A 17,918-nucleotide genomic window follows, 5' to 3' on the forward strand; every position below is an offset into this window, starting at 1 on the left:
CTTGTGGTTGATCGAAGAAGAAAATGAAGGAGGTGACGGTCGATCTTCTTTATGGTGGGAAGTTGGGTTGCGGCGGCGATGGCGGAGAGGTGGTGGTGCTGCGGTTGTGTGTGGGTTACCCATCGTTGCTATCTTTCTTCTTTCCCTTTGTTGGGTTCGGTTCTGTTCTGTTCTGGTTTTGTGTATTTTTATTTTTATTTTTTTTTGAAAATTTGCCCCAAAACGACGTTGTTTTGGGGCGCTGTAAGGAAGAGTTGCAGCTAATGGCGGTCGAGGATGCGGACTCACTGATAATTCGCCCCCCGAGTCCAGATCCTCTGCAAGTTTTTCCTGCAATCCCTTCCTGCAGTGTCCAAAACAACGTTGTTTTGAGACAAAACTTAAAAAAAAAAACAACATCAGGAGATAAAACACATCCAAAACCAAAGCCCCATTGTTGGCCACCTCCCCCACCAGCTCCGGCGACCCCCAATCCCTTCAACGACCCTCCCTCAATCGTTCTCCTCTTCCGGCAATCCTTCACAGCCACACCTCCCCTCCTTCCTTTTCCTCTTCCTTTCTTTCTTTCTTTTCCTTCTAGATCTAGACAAATATAGATAATATATATATATATATATATATATCAAAACAAACAAATATACAAAGATTTGACCCAAAAAAAATTGAAATCACAGAAGTGGGTTTAGTTGAGTGTAGAAAATAGATGAGTTTGCTTTATATGGTGGCTACAATTAAAAAGTAATTTAATGTAAGTTTGCTTTGTGGGTTTAGAAGTTAGAGAGAGAAGTGGTATTGCTTTGTAGTTTTTAGGGAAGGATGGTGATTTGCATCATCATCAACTACAAAAATTATATCTAAAGATGTATGTGTGAAAATTATACACCATAGTCAGTCCAGATCCTCTGCAAAAATATATAATAATTAATTATACAAGTTATATTTTGTATAATTATACACCATAGTGAGTCCAGATCTGGAAATCAAGTTATTATATATTGTAGTGAAAATTATACACCATAGTGAGTCTAGATCTTTTGCAAAAACTTGTATAGTAATTTTATATATAATTATCGTAGTGAGTCTAGATCTTCTGCAAAAACTTGTATAGTAATTTTATATATAATTATCGTAGTGAGTCCAGATCCTCTGCAAATTAATAAGATGTATGAGTGGCATTGAAAGAACTGAGAGAAATCAGGAAGGAAGAAGACGAAAATCTGTGTGCAAACCAGCAGAGAGAAGACAATGGAGGGTTTATCTGCTGCTGCTGGTTATATATATGTTTTGTAAGTTGTGCCACAAAATGACGTCGTTTTGGACACTACAGGAAAAAATTGCAGAGGATCTGGACTCCCCTTCTTTTTTTTTTTTTTTTTTTTCCCCTTGGGCATCGAGTATAAAAAACTAGAAGAAAAATGCTTGGGAGCACTAATTAATGCTCCCACTAATTAGGTGGCAGTGGGTCCCGTCATTAATGATGTGATGTTTTGGTCTTAGAGTTATTTTTTTTTTATTTTTTTAATGCATTAGTGCTATTAGTGGTGATGTTTTTAGTGGAATGAAACATTGTTGAAAACTAGAAATAGCACACTAACAAAGAAGCAACCCATCACATTTCTCATCAGTCTCGCACAATACTACTCCAGAGAGAGAGAGAGAGTCAATGGCGATCCCAATACCTACTCGCCAGCTCTTCATCGACGGTGAATGGAGAGAGCCTGTGAAGAAGAAACGTATCCCCGTAATCAATCCCTCCACTGAGGAGATCATAGGTATATATTTCATCTGCTCATATATACATGTATGTATGTATATGTATATCGCGTATGTCTTTTGATTTGTGTCTCTTTTGTCCGATTTAGTCGAGGATCGGAGCATCCCTCTTAGACCATCTTTAACTGATTAAAAAAGTTACTTTTTACTCCTCCAACACCTCCAAACAGTTTATCAAATCCATCATCATCAGGATTTTAATTTTTTTCATCAGAGGACCAATGGACCAATATGCCTTTTATCAAATTTGTTTATTACTGTTGGATTTTCACCACCAGATGTCTTGTTCATTGCCGTTAATTTTCACCATCGGATATCCTGATGTTCCCCAGATGACCACCGCAGGACAAAAATTTATAAAAAATTACACTGGCCGGTTGACTGGCCAGTCGTCTGCCCTGTCCGCCGGTAATTTGATGAAGTCATTAAATCACTTGATGAAGTTTTACTCAAATTTTTACTCAAATTTGTCAAAAAAAATTTGATGCACAGTTGAAGATTCCCTCACTTCAGTTCAATTTTACTGATCTAATTTGCAATTTGTCTACACTTCTGTTTGGTTGGTGTTTGATGGGTTGTTTAATACACCAAAAATAAACTCTAAACTATACCAAATTTCTTAGAATAATTGTGAAATTAAACTAGTTTAAATGTTAAATTCTTAAATTAATTTTGATGGAAAAAGATGGTTGTTCATAACCTAATAATAATTAAATTAAACAAAGCGATTAAACTAGCGATTAAAGTTGAAATTGGAATTATTGATTGTGGAAAAACTTAGAGTACTGAATTCACCACTAGTTACATAAATAAGGTTTCAATTTGAGACTCAATTATGTTATGGTTCGAATAGAATAATACTTCGCAACTACAAGCTCGAAGCATTTATCAAGAAAATCATTACGTTCAATGTACGGACACAAATCATACTAAAATCGAATGAAATAAGAGAAATTCTCGAATAATTTGTTACTCAATAACAGATGAGAAGCAAATCACTGCAACAAAGTAAAATTGCTTGTTTTAGGGATAATTAGGTGGAGCTTTTTTCAATTCACCAATTCATTGTTTGTACTTTTCGGCATGTGTTGGCTATCAGATGGATCAATCACTTGAGTTTGATATGTGACATGTTATTGAATTGAAATGTGTTTCAGGGGATATTCCAGCTGCTACTGCGGAAGATGTGGATATTGCAGTGGATGCTGCTCGAAAAGCCCTTGCCCGGAATAGAGGGAGAGATTGGGCCTCGGCATCTGGGGCACATAGGGCCAAATATTTGCGTTCTATTGCTGGACAGGTACATAGTTCACTTCATTTGATTTTTCACACATTCATGTGTCAGTAACATAAGGGGTCTCGTTATTATTTTATAAAGCTTAGTGACGTTCAATCGTTAGAAACTTCAGGGGTGTACTTGTGATTTTCTAAAAAAGGCAAGCATCCTGTGATTTTGAAAAAATACAATGGGAAATTCTATAATACATTGTAGGTGTTTGGGAAGTGGGTTTTTTTGTAAGTTTTTTTAGTTGTAGGATATTATTGGAGAAATTTTTTTTTTTTGTTTGCAAAGATTGTTGGGTTTTTTTGTGGTTGAATGTGAGTTTTGTGAGAGAAAAAGTGAAATGATTATGAGGTTTGATGTGATATTTTGTTTGGATTTGTTTTTTTTGGTTTTGTAACTAATTTGTCTTTTAGTGAAAAAAAACAAAAAAAATCCTTCCCAAACACCGCCATTATAATACTTTTTAGGAGTGTGTATCATACGTCCCGTAAATGACAATTTGTGATTATGACTTATTGTGAGGTTGGTTATGATTGAAAATGTTTTTGGTTATTTCTTGTGTAGTGTTTGGTTATTGCTCATTATTATTATTTTTTAGTTATGACTGAAAAAAAAAATTAGTTATAACATTTGTGTTGCATATCGTACACATCCCACAAAGGGGTATGTTACACAGACTCTTCAAAATATATTAAATACCCATGTACTTAGACAAGGACAAAGGTATGAGATATGTGTCCAATACTTTTCAACGGATACTTGTTATATAATTGTATATAACACTATTATTATATGTAATCATAATTGTATAAATATAATTGTTATAAATATCTTTTTGACACTGTAAATTATATATAGCACTATTTTATCTCACATACTTGATTAAAAATATAAAAATATGATATTTTTTTACCAAGTCCATGTAGCCTTAAATTTATGGTTTCATGAGTCCGACCTTTAGATACATACTCGCATCCGACACCCATATCCGAGTCCATGTAACTTATGTGTATAGTAGCATGACCCAAATATAATAGGCCTAACGAGTTTGACATAATTACGCCAACTTTTATTTTAGCAAGGCTAAAATGACTTGAACTAATGTGGGTGTGTAGATATATGGATAAACACGTATAACAACGAAATTATTCAGTGTGTTCGGTTTCAATTTTCTGGATTCAATTTTTTTAAAATTTAGTTTTTTGTTTTTCGTGTTTTTTTTTTAGTGAATATTTTTAAAATTTTAAACAATTTTTTTTTTTTTTAACTTTTTTAGATGCACCTTATTTAGATATATTTAAAAAGTAATATATTCGGGAAAAAATATTTTAAAAAATCAATAAACACAGAAAAGTACAAAAAACGTACTAAATTCTCTTCTTTTTTTTTTATTTTATTTTTGGTATTTAGTGAATTTTCTAAATTTTTTTTAATAAATATTATACTTTTTTAAGTGTATTAATGTTAGGTCTATCTAAAAATTTAAAAAATTGCTTAAAATATTAAAAAAATTCTATTAAAACAAAAAAACATGGAAAACAAAAAATTTTAATTTTTTGAAAAGTGAGTTATGAAAATCCAAACCAAACTTAATTACTCTTAGAAAAGCGCAGGTGTCTATTTGGTATTTCTAAATTAACCTATGATTTTCCGTGTAACCTATGATTTTACGTGTCTTACTTTGATAATTCTTTGGATAGGCTGTCTGGGTCCTTTTGAGTCATATTTTTTTTTTTTTAAACTATAAAGATGGTAGTTAGAATTTTTGCTCTAGTATATGTATAGTTTTGGGGGTATGATCTGTGGTTCACCGATAAAGTGGAATTATATGCAATATGTGGTGCTATGGATTAGCAATATGAGAGTTCTTGATTATTTAATGCAGAAAGGAAGTTCATAATTCCATTTTCTTACCTTAGTTCGTGATTTTTTAGTGGAGAAAGGGAAGTTCTCTATGCCATTGCCTTACCCTAATTAGTTTAGATTTAAAGCAATGCATGTTGGTTCATTAGAGCCCCTTTGGCAATATCACAGTTTTTATATATTTTTTTATTTTTAATATCAAAGGGCTTTGGAGGTTATTGGATTCATGTTGCATGTCCCGAGTGCTTACTTTTTCTGTTTGCATGCAGATAACACTCAGAAAAGCTGAACTTGCAAAGCTAGAAGCAATTGATTGCGGAAAACCCCTAGACGAGGCTGCATGGGATATAGTATGCCCATAACACCTACAAATATTTTCTTACTCTACTATGATGTGTAAGTGACTTATATGCTTGTTCGTGCCATCCAGGATGATGTTGCTGCATGTTTTGAGTACTATGCAGACCTTGCTGAAGGCTTAGATGCAAAGCAAAAGGCTCCTGTTTCTCTTCCAATGGAGACATTCAAGTGTCATGTTTTAAAGGAACCAATTGGGGTCGTTGGGCTGATCACTCCATGGTATTTCTTGCTTCTTTTTGTTGATTATATGGGGTTTTTCTTTGTTGGGTTTGTTTACTTGGTGATTGCATAAATTCATTTGTAAACTGAGATTGTTTATAAGCATTGTTCTTTTTTAATTCTGTGATATTGCCATCTGTATTTGCTTAATAGATTGGTTACCCTGTAATCTTTTCATTTCTTATGAATGGTTTCCAACATTGTCTGTTTTGATGCTTAAGACCATGTAATGGCATGCTTCCTGCAGCTTATTGTGATTCTTATGAATGGTTTCCAACATTGTCTGTTTTGATGCTTAAGACTGCATGTAATGACATGCTTCCTGCAGCTTATTGTGATTCTTATATTAGTTGAAATAATGTATTAGTTTACATCCTTCTGTGGCTTGCTTTGGTTGGGCATTGACATAGCACCTTACTGATCTTGTTCTATATGATGGCCACATTAGGTTGTCTTTTTTGACATCCTTGAAGTTATAAATTGATACGGTGTTTGTTATTCCTGCATCTATGTGATTAATATTCATTAAACATGTAGAAAGCGAGTCAATGTCACATATGTTGGTTGTGTAATAACCTAATGCATCCAATCGAATTGACATGTGATGCTGTTGGTCCTTTATATAGTTGATTGCATAGGATTGTCCTGTCATTTCTAATGGATGCATACCTGAGTTGAGATCAATGGAGCACAGGCACTTTTTAAGAGAGGTTGTGTTCCTGTCAGAGACAACCCTCCTCTATGCATGGTGGACATGTCGTAGACATGTCGTAAACATGTTCAACATTATTCGTAAAAAAAAGTGAGATTTGTATCTTACCAGGTTGAGTCTGTAGTTGTATTGTATTAGTAGAGAGAATATAAATTATTTGCTATATTTATTGGGTTTCCTCTTTGTTAGTATATATTAGTATATATATTAGCTGTCAAACCTTTAATAATATACCTTTAATGATGTTGTTTGGTTTGTGTTTCTATTTTCGGTTTGTAATTGTTCTCCCTCTCCTCTATAAAGGAGAGAGCTCAACACAATCAATAATACATCAATAGATACATTATTCTCTCTGTATTTCTCTCTTTTACATTGAATTTAACATGGTATCAGAGCTAGGTTAAGAAGCTAGTAATTCTGCTTCACTGGCGGGCGGCAGCCTCGCCTTGGCCGCCCGCCGGACCTCTACACATACCTTCACTCCGCTGCCACAAATTATTCTTCTTGATCTTGATCTTCTTGTTGTTGCTGCTAGTTCAAGCTCTCAGCCTTGAACCTCAAACACATGTATCCCAATATCTGCTCCTTCAGATGGTGTCTTTCCTGGGCTTGCATCTGCATCACAGCAGAATTTTAACCAGTCCTTGGCACAAGTCCCGTCAATTGGGCAGCAGCAAATATCACCGCTACAGAAACCACTTCAATCGCCACAAGACTTGCCATCTTCCCTGCAGCTACACTCTCAGACTCCATCGTCTTACTTGCAGACGCAGCCTTCACAGGCATCACTCCAACAACTTGGTCAGCTGCAAATGCCTCAGTCTGGTGGTCAAGACCCCCATTGTATTTGATATACTCATAGTCTTGGGATGGCAACCCACCATTGCAGCCAAAGTTATTAAAAGCTCCTGCACAATCCACAAGCTGCTGTTCTGAGAGAGAGATCGCCCTTCCAAATGCCTGGTTGTAAGCTGCCTCCAGAGCCCCTGTGGTGCTGAAAGTCCAGCATGATCCGCAATGGCCTTGATCTTTGACTGGGCTGACTATTCCTGTCACTCTCCAGTCTTTCGAATTGGGAAGAACTTCATCAGTGAGCTTGTGATTTCCCCTTGTGGTGGCAGAACAGTTTTGAGCAGCTCCCAACCTATGTTTGCGGAACTCTTCCCAGGTCCAATCGGAAAAGTGATTGACACCAAGAGTGTAGGAAAGTTTCTTTTGTTGTGCGATTTGAAGTCTCGTAGCTCATCAAAATCGAGAACCGTAGCTTCATCTGGGATGTCCATGGTCTCCGACGACAAAATCGTCTTCATCTTGAGAGAGAGAGTGCGAAGATCGCCCTCTCCATGATGATCCTCTTCTCCGCCGGCGCTCAGGCCGCCTGCGGAGCCACCTTCGGCATCATCCCCTTCATTTCTCGCCGATCTCTCGGAGTCATTTCTGGCATGGTCGGAGCCGGTAGGACTTTTGGGTCTGGTTTGACACAGTTGATCTTTTTTTTTCACAAGCTCCAAGTACTCCAGTCACATGGGTTTATCTTAGCTTGCTTAGATGCTATCTCACTGGAAAGTTTTCACTTTTTTAACTAAAGCCACCGCCTTACACACAACCAATTTTTTTTTCATTTTATCATCATCATCATGTACCCCACTCTCTCTCTCTCATTTTTTCCACTCACATGGGTTTATCTTAGCTTGCTCAGATGCTATCTCACTGGAAAGTTTTCACTTTTTTGACTAAAGCCACCGCCTTACACACAACCAATTTTTTTTTTCATTTTATCATCATCATCATGTACCCCACTCTCTCTCTCTCATTTTTTTTTTTCACTTTCCAACCCACCAGTGCACATGCTTTCCTCCTTAATATATTATTATTATTAACACACAAAAAAAAAATATATATATATATATACCGAACCCCATTACCGATTTTCACAAAACAGTGGGACAAGAAACCACGTGAACCACTTTCCTTATTTCCCCCATCTTTCATTTTGATTTCAAATTTATTCTTATTATTTCTTTCTTTATTTTTCTTTCACATTATTTTTTAATCTTTTCCAAATTCTATTCATACCATATAGCTTTGCACACCAAACCATCTTTTATTCATCTCAGGGATCAACCCCGATCACAATTTTACACACACAAAAAAAAAAAAAAAAAAACAACCAACCAAAATCTAACACCCATACACAAAAGATTTGTTTTGTTTTCTGCAGACGGCCACCCACCGACCTCACTTCTTCGCCTCTTCCGCCGGTCTTTTCTTCTTGCCTCCGTCTTGGGCGGCCCTTGACGGTGCTGCCTCTGTGTTTTCCACGCCGCCGAGCACGTTCACTCCACCATACTCCTCCACTGCAGCATATGGCGGACCTCCAAATCGGAACATCACGGTGGCCTTCCGCTTCAGCTCCTTGTTTTCCGCCTTTAGCACACTTATCTCTGCTCGCGCATCCTTATACATGCGCTGGAGCAGAGCCAGTTGGGCGTTTAACTGCTGCACCTCATTTGTCCTACTCTGCAGCCGGTGCGACAAGTTTGTGACCGCAGTCATGGTTTCCACACATGACTTCAAAGTATACTGATTGGCCTCAATATCCGTTTGCACTGCCATTTTTTGCTCCACCGACCGCATCGGAAAGTTCAACGGAGCAAAACCAGAGGTGTTTGGTTGAGGTTCACGGGCCACCGCACCAGTTATCTCTCTTGTTGACTCGTTGAGGTCGGGAAAGAGAGTGAGCAGACTACGGGAAGAAGATGCCATTTTCTGGGCAACAGAGTGTTACAGAGTATCTCTCTCAGAAAACGAATATCTCTCTCAGAACACGAAGAGTTTTTCAGAGGTTTTTAGCAGTTTTTTTTGCCTTAGCCTCAGCCTCAGCCTCAGCCTCCGTCTTGGTTAAATAGCCAAGGCAGACACGCGTATCGTGCGCCGCTCGGCGCTAGCCGACAACATGGGCGCGCAAGCCAAGGTAGTCACGCGCATCGCCATAATGTCTGGCACACCTTTTTATGGATTGGGCACGCCTTTTGATGACACGCCTTTTGAAAGATTGGGCACACCTTTTGAGGGTGCGACTTTTTAGGGGTCCGACAAGACTCTGTAAACTGTCCCGACATTGATTCCGGTTAGTTTCTACAAGGGTCCAGCAAGACTCCGTAAACTGTCACAACAACTGTCACAACATTGTCTGCTACACTGGTCCGACATGACCCCATAAACTGTCTTCTACATCGGTCTGCCATAACCATACAGTCTTCTACAACGGTCTGACACGACCATATAGTGTCTCCTATCCATTTTTTATTTTATTTGTCAGATTATTTTCCTGTTTTGTTACTCTCTCCAAACTCAAGTTGGTTAGTGCCTATCCTCCTTGAGTTTGAGGGGGGCTGTTAGTATATATTAGTATATATATTAGCTGTCAAACCTTTAATAATATACCTTTAATGATGTTGTTTGGTTTGTGTTTCTACTTTCGGTTTGTAATTGTTCTCCCTCTCCTCTATAAAGGAGAGAGCTCAACACAATCAATAATACATCAATAGATACATTATTCTCTCTGTATTTCTCTCTTTTACATTGAATTTAACACTCTTCTAAGCTATATGCCACTGTTAGTATTATTAAAACGTTAGATAAGTAATCGAACAATATCTGAAAACTAGTATATGAGCGTGTTGTGTTCTACTTTGTTTTAGGATTTTCCATGCTGACATATATCTTCATGTCCTGTTTTACTTTTACAATTAATGAGATATTTGGGTCACAAACTATTAATTTGACTATTCATATCATGTGTTTGCATCCCATTGTGGGCACCAACAACCAGGAGTATGCATGTTTGTGGGGCTTTTGTTGAGCACTTCAGTGATTGCTTAGGGGTCAGTAATTTTTTTTACTAACTGCTTTGAAATATTTTCCCACATTTTTTATAATTGCCTAGGTTGGAAAGCATATGTATGATGTTTCTCAAATATAGTATTCCCGGTGATAGGTGACACTTGTTGTATGGAATGTCTTTGTGTATTCTTGTGATGATTGCTAAATGATGATTTTTCTATTGGTGGCTTCTATGTTTACTATGAACAAAGGTACCAATGTCTAGTTAGTTAATTAACTGCTTGCCACATGTATTGAAGGAATTATCCTCTATTGATGGCTACATGGAAAGTTGCTCCTGCCCTGGCTGCTGGGTGTGCTGCAATCCTCAAGCCATCTGAGTTGGCATCGGTGTATGTTCTTATTAGTTAATATTTATTTGTTTATATTTTTTTTATTATTCTTTGGCATATGCTTATTACTATACATTCCATTCAGTACCTGTTTGGAGTTGGCTGAAGTGTGTAGGGAGGTGGGTCTTCCTCCAGGTGTCCTGAACATTCTAACTGGATTGGGCCCAGAAGCTGGTGCTCCTTTGTCATCTCATCCTCATGTTGATAAGGTTCAGTTTTTACTTTTGGGATTGGAATTCGTATGCAGCTAAATATATATATTCCCTCTGCTCACAAAGATTGTCTTCCTAGAATAAAAATTTCTGAAGTATACATTTATCAAAAAAAAAATAAAATCTGAAGTATACACTTTTAACGTGTTAAACACTAACATTTTTAACCTTCTCTTCCAAGATTACCCTCTAGCTAATGCTTGAAAACTATCCCTTCTATACATTTAATTCATGTTGTACTAGCATTTAAGGTGTGAAATTGTAAGTGTCCAATGCTTTTGACTTTTCAAAGTGGACACATGCTGGAACAGTACGAAAAGATATGAACATGCTCTTTGTGAGACAGATGGGGTATATTACTATATTTATGCTGCATATTTTTGGACATATTGTGGTATCTGTGTTAGGTGTTATGTAAGCTGGATGCTTATCATGTTCTAACAGCGAAATTTTTGATTCCTAATAGATTGCATTTACTGGAAGTACTGCCACTGGGAGCAGGATCATGACTGCTGCAGCTCAAATTGTCAAGGTATGGTACAATAATGTCATCCCGTTAACATGTTCATCATCAACTTATGTTCTTGCTTTTCTCACTCCATTCTATTACCTTGTTTACTTGGCAGCCAGTCACACTTGAGCTTGGTGGAAAGAGTCCCATTCTTGTGTTTGAGGATGTTGACCTTGATAAGGGTTAGTGCTTCCCAAGTTTGAGCACTCATTTTAATTCTTGTGCACTATACACTTTTAACTTCATGATTGTACTTCTTTGAGGTTACGAAGCAAATTGTGTTTAAAAAAAAAAAAAAAAAAAACAGCCTTGTGGGAAAACAATCAGAAGTCATTCTAGGCATATATATCACTATTTACTCTTGTGCTCTTGTCTGTCATCCAAACAGCTGCTGAATGGGCTATGTTTGGTTGCTTTTGGACAAATGGTCAGATCTGCAGTGCAACCTCTCGACTTCTAGTGCATGTAAGTACAAGTTGTAGATACAAAATATGTCTTGCATTTATGTTCATTACAAATACCGCCCCTCTTTCCCACAACGCCCTTGGGCTTACATCAACTTTTGCTCCACAGGTCTCTCATTTCATTGTGGATGAATGACACATACTTGTAATTTTGTGGCAATTTTGCATGTGTGTAGTTTGTATTCTTCTATTATCCTAGCGTTAGCAAGTCTTCTACCCCTAGTAAGGTCCAGCATCTCTCTTATCACATGCTAATAAAAAAATCTATACTATCTATACTATTATATAGAGCAAGGGCTGGAGTTGGTGTCATGAAACCTTTGCTTTTTTGTATGCCAAGGGGAATTTTGCATTCCTAAGATACCCTTCACCATTTCTTAAAAATCCATCCATAATCCCATAACCAATGTGGAAGTTAATCCACAAAATAATAATTGTTAATAATTGCTGTTTGGATTTTTAAATTTTTATTTATTGACAGATTATAAAAATAAAATTCTATTTTATTTATCTATATAATACACAAATATTTATACAGCCCAAGCATTTGCATGGGTAGAAAACGCTAGTAAAAAAAAAAAACTCGTCTTTATCACATATGAAAGTCTCCAAACACATGAACCTCATTAGGAATGCAAATAGTGACACTGGAAGAGTTGGTTCTAAAATCAAAGGAACCGAGCCTCCATTAGTAGATTTTTTTCCTCCTTCCCAATTGAACAATAGAAGCTTTCCTAGGCATGAAGCCTTTGTTTCAGCCTGTTCGGAAAACTTATTTTGAGCGCCCATTCTAATCTCAGCAGAAACTTTCAAGTCTGATCATTCTGCAGGAAAAACCACCATCAGATGCCCTCATTAAAAGACTAAAGAAAAAAAAAATGAAAATATTGGATAATGGCGCCATTTTCACCCATCTCATTATCACTCTTTTTGAATGCATATGTACGTGTGTTCTTCCAATCACGGAATTTCTAGGTAATAATACTCATTGATTTGTCGGTAAGTTGTCAGAGTTATTTTAAGTTCTGAAGAGTATACAACATATGTTTCATGTCCCACTAGATTGTGTTTGGTATTTAATCTTTCCAATGTTAGTTCGGTTAAATAATTTTTGATTTAAGTATGAACACGTTTACATCTCTTAAAACTATTTCAGGAAAGCATTGCGATAGAATTTTTGGACAAGCTAGTGAAGTGGACCAAAAGCATTAAAATTGCAGACCCCATGGAAGAAGGTTGCAGGCTTGGCCCAGTTGTTAGTGCAGGACAGGCAAGAAACTGATTTAAATTCTGTTAACTTTTTTCTTCAAAAATTTAAAACAGCAGAAACTGTTCGGCAGTTGTGAATTGTGATGTAGTTCAACAAACTAGAATTCAGGAGTGTTCTTTGCCTTGCTTGGAATGTTTTATGATTATGAGAATGAGTGATAACTTGAACAAGTAAAAACTCACTCGGTTCATTTGGGCCTGTCAGTGGATAGGATATTTATCAAATCACAACAAAATTTTAATTCTTTGTTTCTCTAACAAGCATAAATTGCTTGCTAATAAAAAAAATTAGCATAAATTGCTCAATCTGAGAAATTTCTATTAGTATTAAATCTAGTTTAGAAACAACCCCTTTTCATGTAGTTGGAAATCCAGCACCCTTTTAATATTTTTTATAAAGCAGTCACAAGCTATGATTTGTGCTTCTTTCTCTATCCTATTGTCATTTCCAATTAGATAAATTAGCTCACAAATGTGTATGTCCTTTAATGAATCTCTACTTTATGCTTATTCATGATAATTAATTAATGTTATACTCTTTTTCTAATCATAATTTGGAGAAAGAACAAAGGTATCAGACATGTTATGAACTTCACTGGGAGCACCCTTGGTAGAATTTTTTTAGTGTGTAAATACCAAGAAATGAAGAAGAGTATCTTAATGTTCATTTAGCTTTAGGGCTTAGGCTTTGAGTGCTTGATAAAGGAAGCTGTTTTCTTGCCTAGGGGCATGATAGAAGGGTTTAGAGAGAAGGTAATACTTTCTATCCTACTTGTTAACCTAGGGACTGCTGTAGATATTTGTGCATATATTTTTTGTGGAACTTGGCATTCATGATGTTACAAAAGAATGTTGCACTGCTGGTTATACATTCAATAGAGTACCTATGTTAACAGCATCTTGAATGTATAGTTTCATTTTTGCATTTAGATGAATAACTATCCAACATTTATGCTATGTGCTTTATAGTATGAGAAGGTAATGAAGTTCGTATCGACAGCTAGGAGTGAAGGTGCAACCATCTTGTGTGGTGGGGCTCGTCCTCAGGTAAAATCATATTTGTCCTAGGTCAGCACTGCTTTGTTTTAAGATAGGATAATCAACTTACCTCATGAACACATGGCAGCATTTGAAAAAGGGATACTTTGTTGAGCCAACCATTATAAGTGATGTAACAACCTCCATGCAAATTTGGAGGGAGGAAGTATTTGGACCTGTTCTCTGTGTTAAAACATTTAGCACTGAAGATGAAGCCATTGAACTGGCAAACGACAGCCAGTGAGTGGACTCTACTGAGAATTTTCCTTGCCTGATATGATTCCAGTGAGTTGGCTCTGTTTCTGACATTTGCTATTGATGTTTCACAGTTATGGGCTAGGTGCTGCGGTGATATCAAAAGATTTGGGAAGGTGTGAGCGGGTGACGAAGGTGAGACTCGTTTTGTACTTGGGTAGAAAACAATAACTCAATCTTGAATAGGCTTGAAAATGGCAAACAGGATGAGATCGACTACTTTTTGTTATTGTTAAATTGTGTTTCATTTGTTTTGATAATTCACAGGCTCTTGAGGCTGGCATTGTCTGGGTCAACTGCTCACAGCCATGCTTTTGTCAAGCTCCATGGGGAGGCAACAAACGCAGTGGTTTTGGGCGTGAATTGGGCGAATGGTAATGTGAAGTGTCCTCTTTTTAATTTTGTTTCAAACACACTATTAAAGTGTCAAAATTTAAATATAATATTGGGTGTGAACAAGGGGGCACCATAAGGTCCCAAGTTCTTTGAAGAAGGTGTCTCCTCCAGTGTACAATGTATAATCTTTTTCATGTGTAGAAAGTGTCAATTTTTTGTTAAAAAACAGGCATATTTTTCGAACAAAGTAAAGGAAAATGTTTGTAGAATAAAAAACATGAAGAGGGGTAAAATCTAATCCTAAGAAGCATGGACATGGACACGAATACGGGACATAGCAGAAAAAGATATTTTATGTATATTTTTATTTATTATGTAAATATAAATATAAATTTAGGATACAAGGCATTGAGGTATATATCGGTGTTTTTTTTTAATTATTTACTTTTTCCCTCTTTATTCGTCATATATTTTACTTTTAAATTCAACTTAGTTTTCTTAAATTATTATTATTATTTTTAAAAAAACTACGAAGATATCCTGATGCATGTCCAAACATAGGACACGTGTGTCCATCAAGTGTCCTCAAAATGTCCAACAAAAAATTAAAAATTAAAAATTTGACACGTGGACACATGTGTCCCCACTATGTCGGTATTCCCTCTATGTCTGACATGGCACCCATCTTGGAGTTTTGGTTCTGCTTAGATCCCATCATTATGTTCTTTGTAATGTCTGTTGAACTGGTGCATCGGGATGGATATGCCAGATTAGCAAGTATCTAGGGTCAAATAGACATATTAACATTTCATGCTATCGCTTTGCAGGGGACTCGATAACTACTTGAGTGTGAAGCAGGTCACGCAGTACATCTCTGATGAACCGTGGGGGTGGTACCCATCTCCTTCAAAGCCAAAGCTTTAAACGCTTCCTTCAGAAGCAGAAAGTGTTGGAAGTTCGCCATTGTACCACATTACTGGAAGAAAACAGGTCCAGAACCTCTGTAAGCTGTCGAGAACTCAATCTAGAAGAAACTTTGAGATTTTTACAAATCGGCAATGCTAGTTTGATTCTTATACAGTTTGTTAATCCCAGGGTAATGGATCTACCAAGTATAGGTGGACAGTAGAAAGTTTGATCTTCCGCCATGACACAATATGTTATATTTTTCTTTTGAGAGTTGAACTTTGTTTGAGTACTAAAAATGGAAGAATGTTATGTGGCTCTTGAACCGGTTGAACTTGTTTCATGGTGACTTAGGCTTAATGGGATCAAAAAACAGAAATAATCTCCCTATATGTAGGAGGATAAAGATCCATACATCTTACCCATTTCAGACCCTGCAGTGTACAATTTCTCTGTATGTAGTAGCAGGAGTCTCTTGCATGGATTTGAGCTTTTTGTATTTCCTCCCTTTGTGTGTGTGTGTGTGTGTGTGTCTCGGTGACCTTCAACTTGCTTGAATTAGTGGATTTGGGTTTTGGCTTCTAAACCTGAATAACTTTAGATAGATAACCTATGTTAATTATGTTTGCGAGTTTTCTGTTCTTACCCTACGAAACTTAGTTTCTTGTAAATTTGGAAATGTATCAATGTGATCTTAGTGACGTGTTTGGCTGACAAGTTCCATTCCAACAATTTTGAAAGCTTTGTCTACAAGAACTAAGTGGAGGTGCCGTGGAGTGACAATTTGGAGGTGCCTTGGAGCAATTTTCATATAACAGAAAGGATATAAATGGCAAGTTAACTTATAGAGAATGATCATATTTTCTTAGTTAATGATTAAAACTTAGGTTGGGAAAAGATGGGTGGCAGTTACAAATACATCTTTTGAAGGTTTGACAGAAGCAGAGGGTGGTGTGCCAACTCTTTTTAAATAATTAGGTTTGTGTCTTTGTCCCAACCCCTTCTAATGATTTCCTAGTCAAGTTAATTACACTTATTATTGATAGAATGAAGTAAACTTGGTCCACCTGGTTGTATAATTGAGTTTTAATCAGAACGACATATATACTGGTATGATATTATGCATGATGACCAAGTATTTGAACCCATTTGCTAGCATAGAAAGATTCAGCTACATGATTTCGATCCAACACTCAAAGTGACCAATCAAGTACTTTAAATGCCAACAATGAGGTCTGAAAGTGTATCCATAAAAGCTTCCTCAAGAGTTTTAAAATGGTATAAATTTGGTTTTTAATTTTTTAAAAATAGTTTGAGTTCTTAAATTTTTTATTTTTCATATTTGGTTATCTTTATATTTTTTTAATATTTTAATCAATTTTGTTAGATGTACTTAATTTAAAATACTTAAAAAGTGAAAAAATTTAAAAAGAATCCAACAAATATAATTAAAAAAAAAATACAAAAAATGTTTTTTTTTTTTTCATTTTTACCCAATTGTCACTAGACCAGTGTCAGAAAAGTTGCCTGAGGTGGCCAACATCAACAATTGGTGGTAGTGGAGATAATGGACAGATAGGCAAATTAAGTCGACAGATAGGTGACGCATGAACAGATAATGAATGACATGTTGACAGACAAGTGGATGGTGGATAAATAGACAAATAACTAAGGATAATATAATCTTTCAAATTATTTTATTTTTTTACCCTAAAATAATAATAGTAGTGCTACATCCACACAATCTCTTTCTCTCCCATAATCTCCCTAACGATGTGGCAAGATAAAATGTATGTAAGGAGAGTTTTGAGGGAATATTTGAATTTGGATAAACTTTTCAATTTTGCTTGTCATGTCATTTGGGGGGAGTTAGAGGGAAAGAAATTGTGTAGGTGAATCATTTTTCAAATAATAAAACTTATTACTCGAAAAATTTTAAAGGCAAATACTAACAATTTTTCCTTATGCATTGTTTAATATTAGGAAGTGTGTAATCAACATGTCATTCCCTCTCCAACCACCAATCCTCCTTAACTCTTCCCTTCATCGCACACTGTTTCCAACACCTTTCCGCTACCACTCTGCGCCATCTCTATTCCGCTGCTAGTCTATAACTGTCCTTCGCAGCCCATCATTCTATCACTGTTGTCATCGATCTCTCCAGTCTCGTTGCCCTTTTCCAATCCTTTCCCAACCTGGCTCTCCACCACCATTCCCTTTTCAATCATTATTATAGTCAGTCATAACTACTCCACCACCGTAACGTGACACCTTCGTAATCCTCTCGCCCCTACAACTTCACCACACATACACACACACACACACACACACACACACACACACACACACACACACACACACAGTGTGTGATTTGAAAAAGAAGAAAAGTTGATTGGTGGTCGCGGCTGTTGTCGCCATCGTAAATCTAGATATGATATCCCAACTTGAACCCTAGATCAACGGAACAAAAAAAAAAA

General features: G+C 36.5%; 1 protein-coding gene and 1 pseudogene across 3 annotated transcripts; one reads left to right on the forward strand and one right to left on the reverse strand.

The window, feature by feature from the left end:
* The first annotated feature begins 1,546 nt into the window (after positions 1–1,546).
* On the forward strand, positions 1,547–15,940 carry LOC114290711 (aminoaldehyde dehydrogenase 2, peroxisomal). Of its 2 annotated transcripts, XR_003639117.2 has the most exons (16): positions 1,549–1,772; positions 2,931–3,073; positions 5,191–5,271; positions 5,352–5,500; positions 10,358–10,450; positions 10,536–10,659; positions 11,129–11,194; positions 11,289–11,355; positions 11,562–11,638; positions 12,794–12,907; positions 13,876–13,953; positions 14,033–14,184; positions 14,274–14,334; positions 14,467–14,573; positions 15,363–15,538; positions 15,631–15,940. XR_003639117.2 is itself a non-coding variant. In XM_028234665.2 (15 exons), the coding sequence occupies exons 1-15, from the start codon at positions 1,664–1,666 to the stop codon at positions 15,457–15,459; spliced, it is 1,518 nt and encodes a 505-aa protein (XP_028090466.1). In that variant the 5' UTR covers positions 1,547–1,663; the 3' UTR covers positions 15,460–15,940. The 2 variants fall into 2 exon arrangements, 1 of the variants encoding a protein (XP_028090466.1); XM_028234665.2 differs by having other exon boundaries at positions 1,547–1,772; positions 15,363–15,940.
* Positions 6,562–7,636, reverse strand: LOC114290712 (pro-cathepsin H pseudogene; annotated as a pseudogene). The gene has a single exon (XR_014365415.1). The product of XR_014365415.1 is annotated as a pro-cathepsin H pseudogene (transcript).
* Positions 15,941–17,918: the final 1,978 nt, after the last annotated feature.

The sequence above is a fragment of the Camellia sinensis genome, chromosome 4 (genome assembly GCF_055761805.1).
Source record: "Camellia sinensis isolate YWXY chromosome 4, ASM5576180v1, whole genome shotgun sequence".
Lineage (NCBI taxonomy): Eukaryota > Viridiplantae > Streptophyta > Magnoliopsida > Ericales > Theaceae > Camellia > Camellia sinensis.

Bases quoted from the DNA above. Each gene is read 5' to 3' on its own strand.
- LOC114290711 (XM_028234665.2), top strand. From the start codon at position 1,664: ATGGCGATCCCAATACCTACTCGCCAGCTCTTCATCGACGGTGAATGG. The intron at 10,451-10,535 runs GTATGTTCTTAT...CATTCCATTCAG, and splicing joins CCATCTGAGTTGGCATCGGT to TACCTGTTTGGAGTTGGCTG. The intron at 14,335-14,466 runs GTGAGACTCGTT...GATAATTCACAG, and splicing joins GGTGTGAGCGGGTGACGAAG to GCTCTTGAGGCTGGCATTGT.